This window comes from Crocodylus porosus, unplaced genomic scaffold (genome assembly GCF_001723895.1).
Source record: "Crocodylus porosus isolate Cpor-Errol unplaced genomic scaffold, CroPor_comp1, whole genome shotgun sequence".
Lineage (NCBI taxonomy): Eukaryota > Metazoa > Chordata > Crocodylia > Crocodylidae > Crocodylus > Crocodylus porosus.
The window spans coordinates 10,796,938-10,817,218 of NW_017728926.1; the positions used below are offsets into that span (position 1 = coordinate 10,796,938).

Consider the following 20,281-nt stretch of genomic DNA (forward strand, 5'->3'; position numbering starts at 1 on the left):
GATGCTTAGGAAGAAAGCCCTCCACGACCCGGCCTCCAACTTTCCCCTGCTGCCCTTTAATCAGTGGAACTTAATTACCGAATTAAAAGTCCATGGTTAAAGGCAAATCCCTACAAAAGGCTTTGCTTTGCCTGGGATCAAGGCTTAAATTGGAGCTAGCTGTAATTACCGCTTGAACGGCTTCCAATTACGTGCTGGGGCGCATTGAATCTGAGCGCTCGGAGGGTTTGTGCCATTATGGTGGATAACATTAAGCACCTGGCTGGTAGATGCATGCACAGCGGGAGGCGCTACCCCATGCGGGGGAGAGAGCAAACCCTCAATCGCTGCCAGTGAATCAAGAACCTTTCAGAGATCAGATCTAAAGAGACAAGCCAGCGGGGGAGAGGGGGGCGAAATCCCTTCTGTAAATCCCATGTCATTTTTAACCTTTTAACTCTAATCCGGTGATTGCAGGGTGGTGGACCCCAGGCAAACAGCCGCTAAAATGGAGGGGAGGGCAGCCTTTTACCTACTGAGCACATTTAAGTTTAACTAATAGGGGGGCTTATAAGAGCTCTGGGGCAAGGCCGCAGCCTGATGGAGAAGACTGAACATGCACCTGAGGTTTCTACAGCACTAGGTACATTGTGCCTTCAAAAAAGGGGGGCCTAAACTATCTGCCTGAGTCCCACGTGAAGATGCTCTGTTAGGGGCAGGGGTGGGACATTCCTGGCTCTGCCACCGATTTGCTTGGCAGCTCTGGGCACATCACTTCACCTGTTTTTTATATGGGAGACAGGGCTGCCCTCCTTCATATGGTGCTGCAACAGCAACTGAAAGACCCTGCGAGACCTTCCCCCCATCAACCTCTGCTCATTTGCCTAAGGGCTGATCAGCAAGACACACAAGAGCCCCTGCCTTGGCAGCAGGCACAGCAGGGCTGCAGTCTCTGCCCAGCACTCACCTCCGCTGGGGCGGTGGACTCTCACGCTGATCGCCATCTTCACCATGTTCTGCAGGGTCTTGCTTTGCTGCAAGCAGGCAGATGGGTGGATAAACCAGCAAGCAAGGGAGGGCTTTAAAAGGCACTGGCTTAAGATTGAACTTCCTAAGGTGGTTCCTGGATTTTAAGGCTGGAACAAGCCATGCCAGTCCCCTCGGTGGACCTCCTGCATCACGTGAGCTGGGAGCCCCAGGGTCCTGCCCCAAAACCAGCGCTTCTGGGAGAGCAGGGCTTTGAGAAGGACATGCAGCCCTGGCAGATACCCCAAGCAATGGAGAAATCGTTAGAAAGGTAGGGCTGGAAGGGGTCTCAAGAAGTCATCTACTCCAACCTCCTGTCTGAGGCAGGAAAGGTCTTGTGTCCCACATGAAGATTGAACCTGCGACCTTGGCAGAAGCTACTGAAGAGCTGGGTCAGCCATTACTCCTTCCTCTTTTCCATGCCCACCCCCACCCCCACACACTCTCCCTCCCCTCCCCATATACTCATACATCCCCCCTCCCTTCCCCTTCACAAAAGGGATGGAGGATACCTGCAGGATCCACCCGCCCTCTGCCTGCCAGTCCTGGCTATTTTGCAGGCAGATCAGGGGACTGGTGAATCCAGGCTGCTTCTCCCACCCCCTTGCTCCACTGGGCTACAGTTAGAAATGCAAGAATTTCACTTGGTGCCATGCCAATAGCTCCTGGTCCCCACGCCGGTGTGCATAAACCACTTGGAAAAACGCCTGCCACGTGCAAAGACTCGGACACCAGCCTGCCCCTTGCAAACAGGACACGGAGGGATGGAGGCTGCTTCTTGAGAGCCCACAACACCAGGACCAGCCTGCTCTTCCCAGCTGCAGATCTGGAGCGTCAGATTGGGAGGCCTTCCAGATTTTACACATCCCCCCTGCACAGCCCTGCACCCACCTTTCGGGTCTCATAGAGAGAAAGCCCAATGGAGATGGCAGAGATGATGAATATGCAGGCAGCATAGTAGTAATACGTGTCAGAGATCCACAGCACGATACTGAAAATCTGGAAGATGTAGAAGGGATTCAGCACCTGGGGGGCAGGGAAAAGACAGGTGTCATTGAGGACATTGCTCATTCACTGGTGCCTGAGACTTGCAGGGGTGGTGGGAAAGCCAGAGAGGTCCTCTTAGCCCCTGGCTCATCGGTGCAGAGCTCTTTCCCCATCTCCTGCCACTTGCTGGAGGAGCTCCAGATGCTGCAGCCCTTGCCTATACTGTGCCCAGCTCTGCCCTCCATCACCCACCCGCCTTGGATCTAACCTCTCCCCCTTGCCCTATCCTCCCACAACCACCGGGTTTGTCCAAGCTGCCTCGGCTGAAGGCTGCTGCTTCTTGCTGCGCTGATCTCAGGGGAGGAAACAGCTGGGACACGACTCCATATTGCTAAAGCAATGGACACACATCCCAGTCTCAGACCTATTTCAACTGTATCAGCCCTATCAACGGCTCAATGGCCCAGGCCCCGGATGCTGAAGATACTGGAGGGCCAATAGCTCGTCCTTCTGACAGTCACATTACTGTGACACTCAGCCTTCGCATGAGTGCTGCACTTCACGGCCCCACCTGAGATCTGGTATGCTAGGTGTGCTACAAGGGTGCAGTGAAGAACAGCGTTGATAAGCTCTTTGGAGCCAAGCCAAGGCATGCAGAAGGGAGGAGGGACCAAAGGGAGGTCTCTTGCCCCACGTCACACAATAGCAGGGCTGAGAAGAGACTCAAAGTCACGTCTCCTGTTGCCTCCGAGGTGCCTCTTCCTGGGCGCACACTTAGCAGGGCTTGAAGCCCCGCCTGGTTCTTCCAGACTTAGCCGAGCCCTGTTCTTGCCAAGTCTGGAGAGGCAGGAGGGCAGCAGGTGGGCCACTTGGCAGAGCTGTACCTCGTCCACCAGCAGCCGGAGGTAGGATTTGACTGGCACGTTGATTAGGTTCGGCCCGTAGATCTTTCTCCTGAGCAGGAAACACAGCAGAAGCCAGAAGACCGAGGTAAGGATGCTGTGTTTCAGGCTTTCTTCTTGAACAGCCCGACGCAGCGCCCAGACCTCAGCAGGAGACTTGACAGGTAAATGCAGGGCCCGGCATAGGCGCTGCCAGCCCAGAGCCCACCGGCTCCCTGAAGAGGCCTCAGCTGCTTCTATGCAAGTCCCCGAGCCAGCATGCACCTACTTTGTGCTGTGATCTTGCTGCGTGAGCCCAGCCTGGGAGAGACGGATGTCTGCGCAGGTCCAGCCCTCATCCAAGATGCTGAAAAACACACGCACAACAAAAACACATCCAGGTGAGCAACACTCTGGTTAGCATCTCAAGTGGCCTTCACCACAAAGGTACATTTATCCTTGTCCTTTCTGAAGCATCCAAATAATGCAGCGTGGTGTCATTGCACGCTGCTTATCAGTTATATGAAGGCTGTCTCAACTGTCAAGCCCCTTGCTATGAGATCTAATAGTCATGTATACAATACTGCATCATGTACCACTGTATGTACGTACACACACACACACAGATGCAAACTCTTAATGGACTTCCACATGAGTGCAACACTGAAATAGTGCCCACTCACATCGAGCCATTGATGTGACCTAGTGGATGCGCAGGGAATTGGGGCGGAAGTTAATTGCTCAAGATGAGCAAGTTAACATTTGATCTTGCAATCTGGACAAGACGCCAGGAAATTCCAAGGGGAGAAGAACCCATCGGGGAGTCTCTGACTCACCTTGCTAACATCTATGCATGGCAGCAATCCTATGACATGATAACAAAACCCAGTGAAGGGTACAGCCATATGTTACAACAGCATCCACATCAAATGAGGCCAATAAGCAGTTATAATGCAGCTGTTTCTGCAGCCTGATTCTGCCGCAATACAAATGCAACAAAATCATTGCAATGTTCACCCTGCCTCATTCTGGGGCAGAACCAGAGCGATCCACCCTCTTGTACAGCTCCAGGATTAGGTGCAGGCCACAGTTACAGCCGAACAGCTGAGACACACACCTCAGTGCCAGCTCTCTCCTCCCTTTGAAAGCAGATTAAAAAGTATGTTCATAGCTCAGTGTATGAGCAGGGATGTCGACAGCAATGTCCGGACCGCTCAGCCCATGTTCCCACACACAGTGCATCTCTAGCAAGACTGAACGGTTGAATTTCTGCTTCTGATCCTTCTGAGCCAGGCTAAGAGCTAAAAATAGATTAAAGCCCATCACTCCCCGCCGCTTTTCTCCCCATTTGCTTTGGATTGCCATCTCATCATGAGATATCCCATTTCAAATCACAAGGGCGAAGCTGCGATGGGCGCTGCCTCAGTCGCTCTGTCTGCAGTCAGCTTCTGGATACACCCTGCCCACAACACGGTGAGGGGGAAAAAAAAGTCTCCTGAAAGTTCACAGCCCAGAAAGCACAGCTCACAGGGCTTCCTCGAGGGAGGAGGCAAGTTGATCCGGCTTCCAAACTCCGGGTCTAGTGCCCCGCCGGGGCAGGAACAAAACAGAAGACTGCTTGGAGGCAGGCGGTTTCCAATGTCACGGCGTGGTCTTTGACGAGAAGCAGCCTGGCCCCTCCGGCCACAGGGGGCCAATCCCCCACACAACACAAGCTGGGGAACGCACCTGGTTATTCCCACCCGGCGCTTGAGAACTTCTTGTTCTTTAAAACAGGGCTGAGAAAAGCACCTTGTTGCTCAGCACATCCGGTCCCATTGGAGCCGACGGACACATGCACCCATCACCGGGTGGGAAACAGCTCCTCCGTGGACAACAGCCTTACCTGACCTTGCAGTAGGCCTGCTGCCTTTCCAGCCAGACGTAGCGCGACCCTTCGAAGAGGTAGTAGCGCAGGATGTTCTTCTAAGCACAGAGAGAGGCGCCAAGTCAGAGCAGGCCTGGGTCGGCCCGAAGCTCGGCAGCCCTTCGCGGAGGAGAAGGGTGCACGGATCGCAAGGAGGGGACCCGGGTGGGAGCAGAGGGCGAGAAGTTACCTCCTCCTTCTTGTGGAGCCGGATGGTGTCCCTGCCATCGTCCTCATCTGTCACGCCCACCGCGACACTGGCTCTCCCATCGTCGGGTCTCGTCCCAGGATGCTGCTCCACGCTGTTCGGGAAGGAAAACACAACACCGGTACGTCAGCAGCCCTGGCACTATCCCCAGATGCTGCCTTACCTAATGCCCTCTGGTATCCCATGGGGACCTGGAGAGCTTCAAAAGCTAATGCTACCTGTAACCCCATTCGGGCGCATCTCACGCCAACGGCACTTGCCTCAGACAGTTCATCGGAGGCCTTCTTCACCCCAGTGAAAACCCCATGGCTGAACTAGTGTAACCGGTAAGAGCACGTGCTCTTTCCCAGCTATGCACAGAGCGTCCCCAGAGCCATCACGGGGCTGGGGAGACCTTGCTGCTATGAAATTCTCTGAAGAGGCAGATTGTTAGGAAAAAAATTAAGGTTGCTTCTTCTCTAAAAAATTCAATATATAATAAACGGCAACCTCTTACCCACACCCCTTGACGCTCACTATAATTGAAAGATCAAGGGGGGAAAAAAAGATTTCTTTTCTTAGTTTACCTGGAGCTTTACCAGGTCCTCTTGCTACTTGTATGGATTTTTCATAGAGAAACAAAAGCATTTTCCAGAGCAGCAAATGTGATTGCCTGACAAAAGCTGGTGGATAGACGCAGGGGCTGCTCTAATATTTCCAGCTACTTCTGGACAGGTCCTGGCACAAAGGGGCCCATAACCTGGGCTCCTACCTATTCCCACCATCCAAGTCAGTGATAAATAACCTCTCGTTTTTAAAACTGGAAGGCTTTCACTGTGCCTCTTTAATATCCTAACACCCATGCTTTTACCCTCAGAGGAGGCAAACAGGTTTGCAGTTGCAAACGGGGTGTGCTGGAGTTAAGCATAGGACGGAAATCGCTGCCAGATCACAACTGAATTACTTCTGCAGCTAGTCAGAGCACGAGTCTCCCTCCCTTGCTAAAAAACAACTGTAAAATAGAGTTGGATTTACATGATGAAGTGCAGAGCCCAAGGGAGACCTAGTGACATTTAAATGTGGACACTCTGGTAGGAAGGTAAGATAAAATGAATTGCTATTGCCAGATAATTGATCATTTTGTAAAGGAATCGTAACCAAGTGTGGGGCATCTCTTGGCCGGGAGGTAGAAACAGGTGGGGAAATCCAAGCACCTCTTTACAGCACAGCTCCTTGTTCTCTGCAGGACAAACAGCTCCAACTCCAAAGCCCAGAGCAAAACTCAGGGCCTGGGAGGTGGAACCGAAGCCCCAGGGTTGGGAGTGATCGAGTGCTGCGCTTCTCCGCGCCTCCCAGTTTTATTGCGTCGCCAAAGAAAGGGCAAAGCCCTCGACTGGAACGGATCCAGGATGGTGAAAAGGGGCATGCAGAGGTGACAAAGGGCAAAGTTTGTGTGTTTAGCCCACTGTGCAAGCATCTATCAGCCCGCTGCACAAGCACCGGCTTGGGTGAGACTGGAGCTCCCCATGGTGAACTGCCAGCGAAGGGGGATGCACTCACTCCACTGCGCCCCCGTTGGGACCTTAAGCTTCCCTTTCTCTCTTAGCAAAGCCCAGGGGGAAAAGTGAAAGACAAGAAATATAGCCAGCAAGGAGCAAGTCCTAGGGCACAGACTGACTTAGCTGGTGCCATCCAATATGCAGGCAAGCTGCTGCTCTGACCCAGTAGCTGCACATGCTGCTGCAGTGATGCATGTGCAGCAAAGCCCTTGCAACGTTACCCCGCTTCATCCAGGGGCAGAGACGGAGTGACCCTGCTCTCCTGTACTGCTTCAAGAGCACCGTGACGGGACATGGACCTTGAGGCAGCAGGCACCAGCGCCTGGGCCGGAGCTCCCCCCCAGGCTCCAAAGTGGACAAAAGGTACCTTTGTCTGTAGCGCAGGAGCCCGGCTTCCCAGGCGTCCCCGATCTCCTCCGTCTGCACCCGCGTGGTGAAGCACTGTCCAAACCGGTCCTGAAAGGGAGGATTGCCACCGCTGACTGGTGGTATAGGTTTCTGTCCTGCCACAGCCTCACTAGGTAACCCTGGGCAAGTCACTTAGCTTCTCTGTAGGATGCTTACTATGGTAAATGATTGTGCTCCATAGTCATGCACCATAAAGCCAGAAGGGACCCCTGGGATCAGTGATAACCGGAGATGTCGAAGGGCCTAACTTCCTGACCTATTCTGGGCCCAGATGGGATTCAGGGTCTCACGTCTCTGCAGGACCTGCCAATGAAAATCTTACTCAAAACATCATCATTTGGGACTTTACAGCCTTTTCTCTGGGCACAACAGAGCTCCGAGGCCCCTGAAAGGTCACCAAATAGGGCCCAGCTTTATTTGCTGCTTTTCACCATTTGCTCTGTGCTTTGTATTGTATCTACTGCATCGATCAAGGGGGGAGCTGCTCTCGCAGGGGGCTTCAATGCCTTGCTCCAGGTGTGCCAATGAACCAGTAGCAAAACTCAGCGGTCCTGATCCCCAAGCTCCTGCTATTGCAGAAGGATGGTGGGGAAGGGGAGGGAGAGGGAGATACCAGGCCCTTGGCAGCAGGATAGAAAGGAGGAGAACGAGGAAGCCCTGCGTGTTGCTCCAGAAACATCGGCTTAGCATTTTAGGACTACGTGATTTAACTTCCACTGCTCTGCTCGTGCTGGGGGAGTCAAGCAGATGGAGGGGCTGGTAGGACCTCTGACGGGAGCAACCCCTTCCACTCTGGGCCAGCTCGTAGTACTCGCCCCGGTGGAGATAAGGACCCCGCCGTGCTAGGTGCTGTATGAGGCGGCTTCTGCCCCAAAGAGTGTCATCAAAATAGGCCGGGCAGGGGTGGGGGAAAGTGGAGCATCCTCACCGCTGCTGTAAGGGGGAGTCTGTGGAAATCCAAGCCCATGTCTTCACCACGAGATGAACCTCTTACCACCCACACCTCCTCACCTGGATTATGACCCAATCGGCTTGGCTAAGAGGGCAAGGCCTGCACTTCGCTCGGACTTCGAGGCTCGGCTTCCAGTGGAAGACGATCAGGAGGAGCCCGGCCGTCAGCACGGAGAAGAGGTGGCACAGGACGACCTTCCACGTTCTGCTCTGGTACCCGCTGACTTCCTGGAAAGCAGGCGGGGACGACAGTGCAGCCCCGTGAGCAGCACCGACCTGCCCACCCGCGAGCGCGGCCTCGGAGCCCGCCGAGCTGAACACCCGAGGCTGCGCGGGCCAGGTCCGGCCCCGCCGATGTCAACGGGGGCACTGGAGCAAAGCCCGCGTCTGCGTGGTGTTCAAGTCTCATTGGCAAGGACGACTTAGACACCAGCCGTTACGCACGTCTCCCCGGGCACCGTTCATCGTGGCATCCAGCTACCTCCAAGGTTGCATTACCAACCCCTCCGGACCTGACCCTGGCTCGCCAGTCAGCTCCACACCTCGCCCTGCTCAGAGCCCATCAGATACCATTAACCTCTGAACACCTTCAAAAGACATCTGGATGCTTTTCTTGCTGGGATCCTATGACCCCAGCTGACTTCCCGCCCCTGGGGCGGGGGCTGGACCCGATGATCTTCTGAGGTCCCTTCCAGCCCGAACGTCTATGAAATCTATGAAACCGGCAGACGTCCCCTCTCCCTGGTGAGAACCGTGCAACAGTGCTCGTCTCCCAGCCCCGCGCTTCCTTGATTTCCACCATCTCCTGCCCCGTCCCCCCAGGGGACCCTCGCACGTACCATGCAGGGTTTATCCGGGACTTGCAGTAGTGTCCCGTAGCCCAGTTGCTGGTTTCTCATCAGCCTGCTGCTATCTGCAAAAGCAAAGATCGCCACGTTACTTCCCGGCCTGGTTGTCCCCTGCATTTTAACCTCCCGAGGCAGGAGGCAGATCCCAACAGCGGCATCCGGGATCCTGCCAACCACGTGGAAGACTCAGACCAGCCACCGCAGCCTGCGACCGCAAGGCCAGTTGCGCGAGGACTCGTGCAGCCCCCGTTAGCACAGTCTGGCCACAGATGGAAGGACAAAAATGGTCACACCATGATAACAGGCCACACCAACCCCTGCGGGGCAGCCCGAGACCAGATGTTAGCCCGATGCTGCGTTGTGAGCTACACGGGGTTTATCTCCCCAGCCCTACGAGGCCGGATGTCCCTTGGGAAGAAGCCAGCCTCAGCTTGGACAAGGTAGCACCATCTCTGGCAGAAGTCCTGACTAAAGGCCTATTTGCCTTCAAAACTGTGGCAGTTTGCACCCACGCGCCGCTCTGCCCAGGAGCGCTGACCATTGCACTATGCCCCAGGAAGGAGGCAAGGTTACACCGATGGGGGCAACCAAGCATGCAAGAGGCTTGCTGAATCTGTCCGCGAACAAGGGCGTCGGAGCAGAACCGTGCATCCAGGCGTGCCTTGGCACCCAACTTTGCCTTTGCATCCAGGTGTGTGACCCGGCGCGGCTCCCACCCCAAGGCGACGAAGCCGTGACCCCTCAGCATCTGCTGCTGCTGTGCAGAGCAGAACCAAGCCCCGGCCCTCAGGTCCCAATGATATAACAGCCAGGGCAGGGAGACTCCAGCGCCGCGGATGCCACGTCAGCAGAGAGACGCGGCGTTGGCTCCAACAGGCCTTTAAGGTTTTGCTGAGTCCCCAAGTAATTCAACAGTTCAACCAGGGTCCTTTCACGCACTGGCTTCCTCCTACTGTCCCTGCCCTACCCACTTCTGCCTGTCACCGAAATAACCTGGAAATCCAGGAAATGATCTTCACTGCTCTTAAAACAACAGGTTACAATATGCCCCTGGCACGGTCAGACAGGTACAACTGCATTTTTTCCCCCCAGCTTGCTCACGGACCGTTTCCAAGGCGTTTAAAACCTGAAGAGTCCCCTGCAGCGTGCCCTGAGATCACAAGAGGCAATTCAAAGATCGTGCTAGGACGGTGCTATATGGAAGCCGGTGCACAGAGGGACTGATGGTCAGCGCTGGGGCCCACCCTGATTACAGGCAGAATCAGAGAAAACCTCCCCCAAGCACAGACCAGCAAAGCTGCTGCATGCACTGGTGTGGTTTAGGCTGGCTCCGAACGGAGAAGAGCTGCCCCCGTGCTGCTCAGACACATCTCCCGTGACTTTAGTAGGGCTTGCCTTGGTGCAGGAGGCGGCTGGTCCCAGGGACCGTCACCTTGGGGAGACAAAGCGCGAAGGCTGTAAGTGGAGATCCAGGCAAGGAGGCGACAGAGCCCAGGGAGAAGGCAGCAGAGGACAAGACGAGGCCTGTCTGATGTGGGAGATGATTTCAAGAGGGAGAGGCAGAGCTGACGGCAGCCACGGATCGATCCCAGACATCAGGCCGATCGGGTGTCGCGCGGCAGTCTGCCCAGACTCAAGCGCATGGACCTGATCCATGCGCGCGGCACGGAGCCGGGGAGGCTCCCACAGCCCCCAAGGGGCGGCTGGGAGGTGCAGTGCTGCCAAGCACGCCGCAACACGGCCCGCCGGCACCCAGAGGTCATTCGCTCCGGGCAGGACACCGGAGCTCTCCCCAAAGATGCTTTTTCCCCCCAGTCAAGCTGTTCCCAAGGGACCCTCATTCCAAAGCAGCTGCCTCTCCGTGGGGTGCGTGGCCACGGCTTGTGCAGGGCTTTGGGATTTTTTAGGATGCAAGATCCCATGATGTCTCCTCTGCTTTCTGCAGATATATAATAAAAGCAGCAAAAAGGGATTGTGTGTGGCTTGAATGGTTTCCTAATGGCCATGGGGCCTTGCTGGCTGAGGGTGCACAGACACGTACATAGCACACTTCAAACTCTTTCTATTCCACCCAGGAGAGCACGTGCACACCAGCAGACTCTCCCTAAGCCTGAAGAAGGATGTTTGTGCCTGAAAGCTTGCAAAGAACAATTTTTCCAACTGTTTAGCTGGTCTAATAAAAGATATCACATCGACCCAAAGAACCTTACCTGCCTTCTTGGAAGCACTTTGAATCGGCAATGCTTCAGTTGTGCGCGGAGGTACGCTGGCCTCCAAGCCCAAGCCTCACCATGCAGCGCTTTGCAGCTACCTGTCTCCTTCAGAGTCACTTTTTGCACCGTTTCGACTGACCCATGGCACTGCAAAGCGGTGTCATCTGTCTGCTTGCTTCTTAGAGCACCTTCAAGTGCTATAAGCCTCAAGTCTGCCTATGCTCCCAGGGACCCTGGTGCACCCCGACGGCAGCAGCTGCTGTTCCACCCGAGGCAAGAGACTTGTGCTACTTTACAGCAGGGCCGACTGTGGCCCCCAAATCCCCGGTTCAAGTCTGGCATTAGGTCACAGCAGCAAATCCCAGCAGACGGGCATTGGGGGCCCTGCCTAAAATGAGCCAGCAGCATCCATCCAGTCCCCACAAGACAAAGGGTTGTGAAACCCAAACCCACCGCTGCTGCCGTCCTCGTCCTCAGAGGACAGGGGACAAACGAGCCAGAAACACGGACGTCCCCTGCTGCCCATGGACAGATGCAGAAGCAGCCTGGGGGAGACTTTACCTCCCCGATCTGCAGGGCGAGGGGGTTAACCCACGTTCACTAGAGGACCTGACATCCAAGGAGAGCCAGTTTGCTTAGTCTAGAGAGAAGACGGAGAGGAGATGACTTTCGCGTGCAGAACAAGCCCCTGCAAACAGGAAGGTCGGAATAAACTGCTCCCTGCCTTCGCCGGGGACACGACAAGAAAGGATGGCTGAAATGGCAACACGGAAAACGTCCTGACATTGAACTGAGCCGTAAGGACAGCCGAGCACAGCCAGGATGGATTGGGACAGGGACAGGGATGTAGTGCCTATCGCAGGAGCAAACTGGACATCTTACTACCTGGAATGACTGGGGCAGAGTCAATCCTGTCTTGGGACATGGGACTGGTCTTGATGACCTCCTGAGCTCCCTTCCACCCTGCTTTGACACTAAATCCAGCCCTGGTATAGATCTGCGTTGCATTTCCAGGTGTGCTGACCTGCTCGGAGGGGAGATTCCCACCTCCGCTTGGCATTTATTAGGACGCCTGGTATCATTACTGCAATTAGCCACCGGCCCAGCTGGTCTTTCCCTGCTCAGATCCTTCCCCACACAGAGCCCAGCCCTGCAAAATTAGTCTCGACTAAAGACCTACCTGCACAGGGAGGACAGAGAGGCCTTGAATAGCCAGCACAGACACCCAGCCACTTCTCACTGATGTGAGCTGGAGTGGGCAGGAAATCCCGACAGGCAGAGGATGGCAACACCCGGGCAATTCTGCAGCAGGGAAAGCTCCAGCAAGGCAGGAGGAAGCAAGCAAACATCAACCAGGTGCTTACATGGGGGCAAAGTCTTATTTACTTTACTGGTGCCAGAGCCTCGATGCAGGGCAAGACTGGGATCAAGCTGGAGCGGGAAGTGGCCGCAATCGGAAAGAGAAGCAAACCAAGGGCCGCGTCCCGATCTGCTGCAGCTACAGGTGGATGTAACTTGCCATTGCTTTAAAAGGGAGAGGTGGTTTGTGCACCGGCGGTGGGGCCCAACTGCTACCTCTGCATGCTCCTCAAGCAAAAGACGGGAGATAAATCACAGCAACTTGTCCCCTGAATGGGTCACACTGACAACGGCCGTGCTAGATCTCTATTGCTGGTGGCACCGTCTACCTCTGCTTTAACACCAGAGTATCTCTAATGTCTGTCCACACCGTGACTAGCACAATTGCAGGGTGCGCTACCTGCAGAGGAAGGTGAAAGCCAGCATAAGTAAAGGTCTCAGCCCAGCCTTCAGGGATTAACACAGCAAAGGGAAGGTAACCACCGGGGTTATAAACCATCACAGCAAACAGGTTTGACCCTCGCAGCCTCGGTTGCGGTCAGTGGGGTCACGACGGCGAAGTCTGCTGCCAGCTGTGTGTGCCGACACTGCCCGGGACGCCTGGCGGGAGCAGGAAAGGTGTCGAGACCCCTCTCGCAAATGGTGAACTCATTTGTACGTCCCGCGTGGGCAGACATAGGGGTGTCCCTCCTGCTCTCTTTTGCAACCCCAATGCAGCCAGGCCTCGCACACCCCACTGAAAAAGAGCCTGGAAGTTTCCTCCGGCCCGGGACTCCCCCCAGGGCAGCTGATAAATGACTGACGCCACCTTCAGCCACTATTATTATAGTTTTCCAAGGCTCGGGCTTAAGGATCTGTAATTCTGCCCGGCTAAAGGGAAGGACGACCAGCACCCAGTGCCACGAGAGCACTGGGAAGGAGCAAAGGGGAAGTCCTGCCTCCCTCCACCAGCTGGCTGCTTTCCTGGCGCCGTGCGGTGCCTTCTGCATTCCCAGCGCTCGACTACAAGTGTTGAGCGCTGGGTGTTTTCCAGCTTCGCAGGGAACAAGTCTGAGCAACCGTTTGCATGAAACAGAGACTATCGAAGCCCAGAAAGTCTGCAGGACACCTGGCTGGTGGTGGGATTAACTCCACATTCCAGGCTGGTCAGTAATCTGCTTCATCCCGTGGGATGTATTGGTTCGGTTATTGAAAAGAAAAGGATTTTTGGCAGGTCAGACATGCCCCAAAGGCCGAGGAGATGTAATTTAAGACCGACGGCAAAAATGCAGCCATTCGTTTAAGCCAGGCAGGAAGAAAAGACAGATGTAAAGAGAGCTTGTTTTAAACAGATCTCCCCCGGCATGCTTGAACCCCAGCGCGGCAGCTCAGCGTCAGGCAGGGGGAAAGAGCGAGGGAAACGGATGAGAAACAGCCCCCAGAAGAACATAAAACTGCTTTACTTGCCTGCAGGATCTCTCCAAACTGGGCCAGGCAGTATAAATAGCAAAAAGCAGGGCACAGCGTTAACATCTTCCGCTTTAACAACCCGGTTTTAGCAACAAAAGAAATCCTGGTACGACGTCCAGATTCTTATTTCCCGTCCGTGATCCCGCCTTTCGACACAGCTGAGACAGCCGGTTGACCAAAGCTGCAGGAAGGTAATGCCGACATTGCTAGGACCGTGCTTCCCGAACCCGGGAGGACGCGGAGACGCTCCGGAGTCCACGAGAGCAAGGAATGGGAACGCAGAAGGGAAGCGTGGATGGAGGAAAAGGAAGAAACAGGAAAATCGCAGCACTGGTGGGGTCATGGTGCAGCTGCAGGGTCACCCAGGTGCTTCTTTATCCCGCCTACCAGGGGTTTGCGGCACTAGGGACGGGGGTGTACGGCCCCCCCCCAAAGATACGTGGTTCTTGTCTTGCGACCAGCTGCCCTAGCACGACGGCACCTGCCCTGCTTCCACCCAGGCTGCAGGTTCGGGAAATTGTCTGCCGGGGGCTGGCGGCTCTCACCTGGCTCAGAACAGGGCGAGGTGAATCTCCTCCTGTCCCAGCTCGACCCGGAGACTTTGCAACCTGCCCGAGAGCAGACGTGTCCACGTAACACGCCGTGCCAGGGGGAGGATCTGGCCGGCGCCGGGAGCCGGCGCAACCAGTTTGACATGGAGCAGAGCAGCCACACCTACTACATCAACACGGGAAGCATCCTCCTCCACATCAGCAATCTCTCTGCACCAGCAAGTCATCTGCAGCTGCAGATAAGAATCTCTTTCAGTCTCAGCAAACGGACGCAGGGATATCAGAGGATCCAGGGATATCAGATATGCATCCCCAGCCCAACCTTAGCTCCAGAGGAGCAGAGCAAGGGGCAGGCATTGATCTGCAAGGTGCAAACGTAACGGGGGTCTGGGCGAGCCCTGGTTGCCAGTCACGGAGCGCCTCTACCCACCCTAGACACCCTGGGTGCCTGGCAGGGTCTTGGTGGGTTGCACCGCTACACGTTACGTACATCACGCAACGGCCTGGTCAATCATGCAATATTTCACATGCATGGCTAGTCTCAATGTAAGTAGCACACAATTAATGGGCAAATCACGCAATACATTCAGACCCGTTTCACGGGCGAAGTAATTATCACACGATAAAAAATGACCATTGAGCTATGTAAAGAGGCAACCAGCTATACACTTAGTGCCTGAAAATGAGGAACGACTCCACGGGGGGCTTCTACCCAGCTGTATTTGACCATGTAGCAGGGCCCTCGGAGGCAGAGCTCTGGGCACCGACCTGCCCACGTGGGATTGTTTCCTACCACACAAATCTACCTGCCTGTTACTCAGTGACCAGCTGACCCCAAGCAACTTCTTTCAGGATCTTCAAGCATTTTCCAGCAGCAAATTGCCTGGTTGTAGCAGCAGCCTGTCCTAGGTGGCCCTGCAAACTGTCAGCCCCTGGACACAACACAGGGGTCAGCCCCTGCAAGCACATGCAAGCTGCTTTTTGTCAGCCTCCTAATTACGGTGTCCTGTTGTCCTACCAACACTGTAATTAGGAGTGAGCATACACAGGGCATGCACATGCAACTCTTGCACAACGCCTGTTAGCCAGCAGCGGGCTGAAATAGAAGAGAACAGCCTACTACTGCTACCAGCTCATGGAGTTAATACTTTTTTTACTTTGCGTGGCAAAGGTCTGTGCTTTGCTCTTAATGGTGCTCAAGCCCGTTCTGGCCGAAAAGCCTCTTTTGCAAGAAAAATACTTATAACAACAGGAAAAAAAAACCCCAATCCCAGCCCATGCACGCTGTAGGGAGAGCTCACATTCAGCCATCAACACCCAGTCTCAATCAGGAGCGGGGACCGCGGTTTTCCTACCCCATGCCAAGACCAGCAAAGTGGCCAGGACTTGTCAGGGACCTTATACAGTCCTGCTTCTTTCAGGCCACAAGACTCAGATTAAAATCAAGCCTTTCCACCCCCGAGAGCCAACACTTGCTGGGGCTTTAGGCCGAGGTGTCTTCTTCGCCCAGGCAAGTCGCCGTCGAAGACGAAAGGGCCTGTCCACTTCAGTAGCAGGGCACCCTCTGCTGGGCATTGCCTGGGGAGGAATCAGACGGGAAAACAGCCACTTCCTAAGGAAAAGGCCAGAGAGATGCCCACGGATGGCATCTGCACAGAGCATCCTGCCACGCACGCCAGGCTCAAGCATGCAACCTCGGCCAGGCTGCAGCCCCTGCCTCGCTGTTTTGCAATGTGCACAGGACCCCATGCCACACCCCGAGCACCGCTCATGCCTTGGGCAGGCACCGTTCCACAAGACCTGGGTGCCTAATTCCCCTAAACCTCTCTGCAAAGGGAGCGGGGGGGCCTTTCTGGACTACCTCGCCGCCCTGCAAGCCTTTCTGGACTCAACTGAGAACCCAACGCTGCCAGCCCTTCCCAGATCAGCGGACGCATGGGAAACTTGCCCTCTTGGGAGGGATTTAACTGGCCAGCTGCTGGCCCCCGGGAAAAGTGCTCTCAAGTAGCTTATCCCCAAAGCAGGGTGTTACGTTCACACCCCGGCAGGGATCAGCGCGCTCCTCTCAGACCAGGGTCCAGGCGGAGCAAGCACGTTTGAGACTTGATCGCAGCAAGGGCTCACGGCAGGGCATGGGAGCGGAGGCAGCATAGCCCAGGGAATATTGGGCTTGGAAAAGCTCCTGGCAGGTCACCGAACCCAGCAAAAACCTCACCAGCTGCCCCATAGGATGGATGGAGAAGGAACGGCAAGTTGCCCATCAACCAGATCCAAACCCCAGGGGAAAATCTTCCTGACTTGGAGAGCGGCTGGGAACAGAGCTGGACCTTTAAGGGCAGCAGCGATGCTACAGGGAGGCTCACAACCATCCCCTTGCTGGAGCGCGCTTCCTGCCATGCTGAGCACACGTGACCCCCTTGCTATAACACACTTCCCTCTTGCAGTGGTCAGGGCTGTGATCGTGCTGCAACCCCGTGGGGTTGGGTGGGTTGCAATCCCGGCAGCTCCTTGCAGACTGCGCCGGCATAGTGTTACCAAGCGTGTCAGCAGCCAGATGTTAGCCCAGCGACCCCGTCTGTGGCCCTCTGGGCTTCCTCCATCGCCTGCATGTGCAGAGGGGCTGAGGCTAACACAGGGGCGGACGCTCCGGCAATGAGATGCACCCTACCGAGCATCCCTGGGGGCGGGGAGCTGAGCAGCTGGAAGCAGCAGCTTCCCTTACTGCTCGTGGGAAAGACAAGCTTCCTGCCTGATAAGGCATAACCCTGGATGGCTCTTGCCTAAAAGCAGCATCCGTGCGCGGGAACCCGGATGCCGTGGCACCGGGTCAGGGAAGTCCCCATGGAGGGGGGCTCAGGGAGCAGCCTGAAGGTCAAGGGCCTGAGGGTTTTTCCACTGCAACACAACATGCATCTGCCCCAGATTGTGCAACCTGGGCTGTTCTCACAAGCAAAGAGCCCACGAGAGGAAGGCAGGGTGTGTAAAGGCCCAGAGCAGTGCTCCCACCTCGGATGCAAGCTTCCTGCTTAGCCTTTTAATGAATGCCGTAGAGAAAGAGCCCATTTCACAGATGCTGGGGAGAGGAAGAAACTCTTTCCTTTCTGCAAAGGGCTGGGTGACCCTCAGGGGCCAGGCAAGGAGGAAGAGGGGAGCAGATTTATCGCCTGACCCAGCTCCCCCTGCAATCTGCCGGGAGGAGCAGCGTGCCCAATGAGCCCCACAGGGGAAGGTCAGGTAACAGCCACATGGGTGTTCAGTCACCCAGAAGTGTGCAGACCTTGCCCGTACCTTAGCCCAGGGATGGGGCCACCAGCCACGCAAGGCCCTGCGACCCCTGTACGGTGGCACATGCCCCCTCCAGGATGACCGACGCTTGCCAAAGGGCTCTCTTCCCCCTTGGCAACAGACACGGGGCAGATGGCACATGCCTGCAGCTGGGCCCCGCGTGTCCAATAAGAGAACGTGCTGCGGGTTTCTTTCCTTGCAGATCTGCCCTCCAGCACCTCAGCTCTGCTACCCCTGCGTGACCTGACATACTTGCTCCGGCGTCCGCAGACAGCATTGTTAAGGGCACAGGCCACTCGGTTTCCCGAATTAAAACTTCTTCCCAGGCCCCCAGGCTTTGCTCCTAATTAGGACCATTCAGGCAGGAGGTCACACAGAAAATTCATCCTTCTTACAGAAAACAAGAGTGATGATGATGACTTCCAGGCAATTCCCTTTCCCCTCGGTGGCCTGGCCACACCCATCCATCAATGCCTGCTGGGCTTATCGTATTTTCCAGTGATGCAAAATGACCCACCTGAGGTAAGGCACAGGACAGATATGGACACGACGCTTCCTGCTAGCTCCGCGTCTCAAAGCCAGTGCACAGTTTGGCAACCCTTGCTGCCCCCCGGTCCGGAAGAGGAAGCATCACAGTCCTGCAGGGCTGAAACGCATTTGCTGACATGCCTGGCTGGGACCCCAGGGCTGCCCCCCAGCACGGAGATGCGCTGGCTAGGCCACAGCTGGATGCACAGCTGGAACAGCCAGGGGTTGAGCTGCACTGGCTAAACAGCAGATGGGGCGTCTGTACGGGACTTTCAGCATCATAACTGGTCCTAGCTGGCACAATCAAGTCCTCTGACTGCCCCAAAGCTTGTAAGGCCAATCCCTTGCAGTGAACCTCCAAGCCAAGCCAAGCCAGCAGCTGCTAGAGATCATTTTCTCCAAGTACATTCACCCAGTCTGCTTCGAACAAAGTAACGAGCTCACCCTTTATCATAACAGTAGTCACACATTTAAAAAAAAAAACAACCAACAACCCTAACTGTGCCTATGAAACCCCAGGCAACTAATGAAGACATCTCAGTGCTCACATGCAAAACAGTGCCCAAGACTGCGAAGAACCGAAACCTGTAATGAAGTAGAGAAGCAGTCCATAATGCACAGTCATTTCCCTTCCCAAAAGCAATTTCAGCTCTGTCGAAGTTGGGTTTTATAGAGGCGTGTTGGTTGGGGTGGGAACATAATGCACATATTCATTGCAACAGCGATCAAGGCTCCCATCACGCTGGCACAGCTGCCCCGGTCGGCACAGGAAGATGCCATTGTCACAAGGGCAGCCCTCGTTTTGGGGGCAAAGCTCTCTCGCCGGTGCTGTGAAGACCAAAACAACTCGCAAACCCCAGAAACACGTTCCACCCTCCCTGTAGTCGCAAGCAGGCCTCCTCCTGACCGAGCCCCACAAAAGCTGCCTGGTTCCTGGTTGGGGTTGCCGTCTCCTTGCTTAGCACCCCCTGCAGCACCAGGGCTCGCACAGCTGTGACACCAAGCAAGGCAAACGATGGGGCTGTGGTTTGTTCTGTCATCCCGGGGCATTCAACACTGCTCCGGCATCACTGACTTCCCCACGTCCGCTGCAGGCCCGCGCTCTGCGTGAACAAGGGTTTTCAGGCGCCTGGCTTCTCTCTCGTTAAAAGGGTCTTGAAAGAAAAGTTTCAGCATTTATTACTTATAGAAGGAGCCTATTGATGCCCCAGCTTTTTAAAAACTAGGAGCCAAAATCCAATTGACTGATTTTCTTCCGACCAAGACAAACACCAGCAAAGCTGGCTTGCATCTGCCACGACTTCAGCATACAAAGCTGGATAAATGACTGTGCCGCAGGCAGGGACAAGGGGACGGTCACAGCATGGGAAACCGCCACAAATGCAGCTACACTAGGTCTTACACTGCTGTGACCATGTCGAATAGGGCTGGAAAGGACTTCAAGGCATCACTTTGCTCAGTCTCTGCCCCAGCGTGAACCATCTGGGAGGTCTGTCGAACCTGCGCCTGAAATCCCTGATGCTAGACGCTGCTGCCTGTAGGTGAGAGATAGCCAGGGTGCGGAAGGGCCGCCCTGCCAGGGCTTTCCGGGCAGGGGATGCAAACCCGCAGGGAACCCCGCTCGACCGCTTCCAGCTGCTCCTGCGGCGGTGTTAAGGGGCACGAGCTGGGCCTGGCGAGGGCCACATCCATCTCGCCCGCGAGACGGGCAGAGCCAGGCGCTGGGAGGGCAGCACCTGGAACAAGCTCTCCAGCCTCAGGTGGACACTCGCACCCAGGGCAGCTCGGGCTGGTCCCGAGCACCCCCGGCCTGCCCTCGAAGCCGGCACCCGCAGGGGGCTGCTCGGCCAGCTCCAAGACACCCCCGCCGCAGCACGCCCGAGCCCTGCAGCTGCTCCCGGGGGAGCGAAGCCAAGTTATGCCCCAGACCTCCGGGGCGCTGTGCTCTGCTGGCTCCTGTTCACTGGCACAAGACGTATCCCCCCACCCCCGGCTTCCCTTGTGCTGGGAAGGAGTGACTGGAGCCCAGGGGCGTGCACCGACCCAGGGGGCATGCACCCACCCTAGGGGCGTGCACCCACCCGGGGGGGCATGCACCCACCCGGGGGGGGCATGCACCCACCCAAGGGGCGTGCACCGACCCGGGGGGGGCATGCACCCACCC

At 55.8% G+C, this 20,281-nt stretch overlaps 1 protein-coding gene across 5 annotated transcripts in view; it reads right to left on the minus strand.

Annotated features, from left to right (window-relative positions):
* ATP13A2 (ATPase 13A2) overlaps positions 1 to 20,281 on the minus strand; it is a 34,393-nt gene that overhangs the window by 13,322 nt on the left and 790 nt on the right. Inside the window, exons 1-10 of one of the 5 annotated variants that reach the window (XM_019541463.1) lie at positions 12,126 to 12,852; positions 8,724 to 8,797; positions 7,945 to 8,112; positions 6,893 to 6,981; positions 4,970 to 5,081; positions 4,759 to 4,838; positions 3,163 to 3,240; positions 2,877 to 2,946; positions 1,897 to 2,031; positions 947 to 1,013 (exon numbers count right to left, since the gene is read on the minus strand). In XM_019541463.1, the coding sequence (XP_019397008.1) occupies positions 947 to 1,013; positions 1,897 to 2,031; positions 2,877 to 2,946; positions 3,163 to 3,240; positions 4,759 to 4,838; positions 4,970 to 5,081; positions 6,893 to 6,981; positions 7,945 to 8,112; positions 8,724 to 8,797; positions 12,126 to 12,294 (1,042 nt within the window). In that variant the 5' untranslated portion in view covers positions 12,295 to 12,852. Of the gene's footprint in view, positions 1 to 946; positions 1,014 to 1,896; positions 2,032 to 2,876; positions 2,947 to 3,162; positions 3,241 to 4,758; positions 4,839 to 4,969; positions 5,082 to 6,892; positions 6,982 to 7,089; positions 7,237 to 7,944; positions 8,113 to 8,723; positions 8,798 to 12,125; positions 12,865 to 14,298; positions 14,465 to 20,281 lie in introns of those variants that run through there. The other 4 variants (XM_019541464.1, XM_019541467.1, XM_019541465.1 and 1 more) reach the window with 4 other exon arrangements.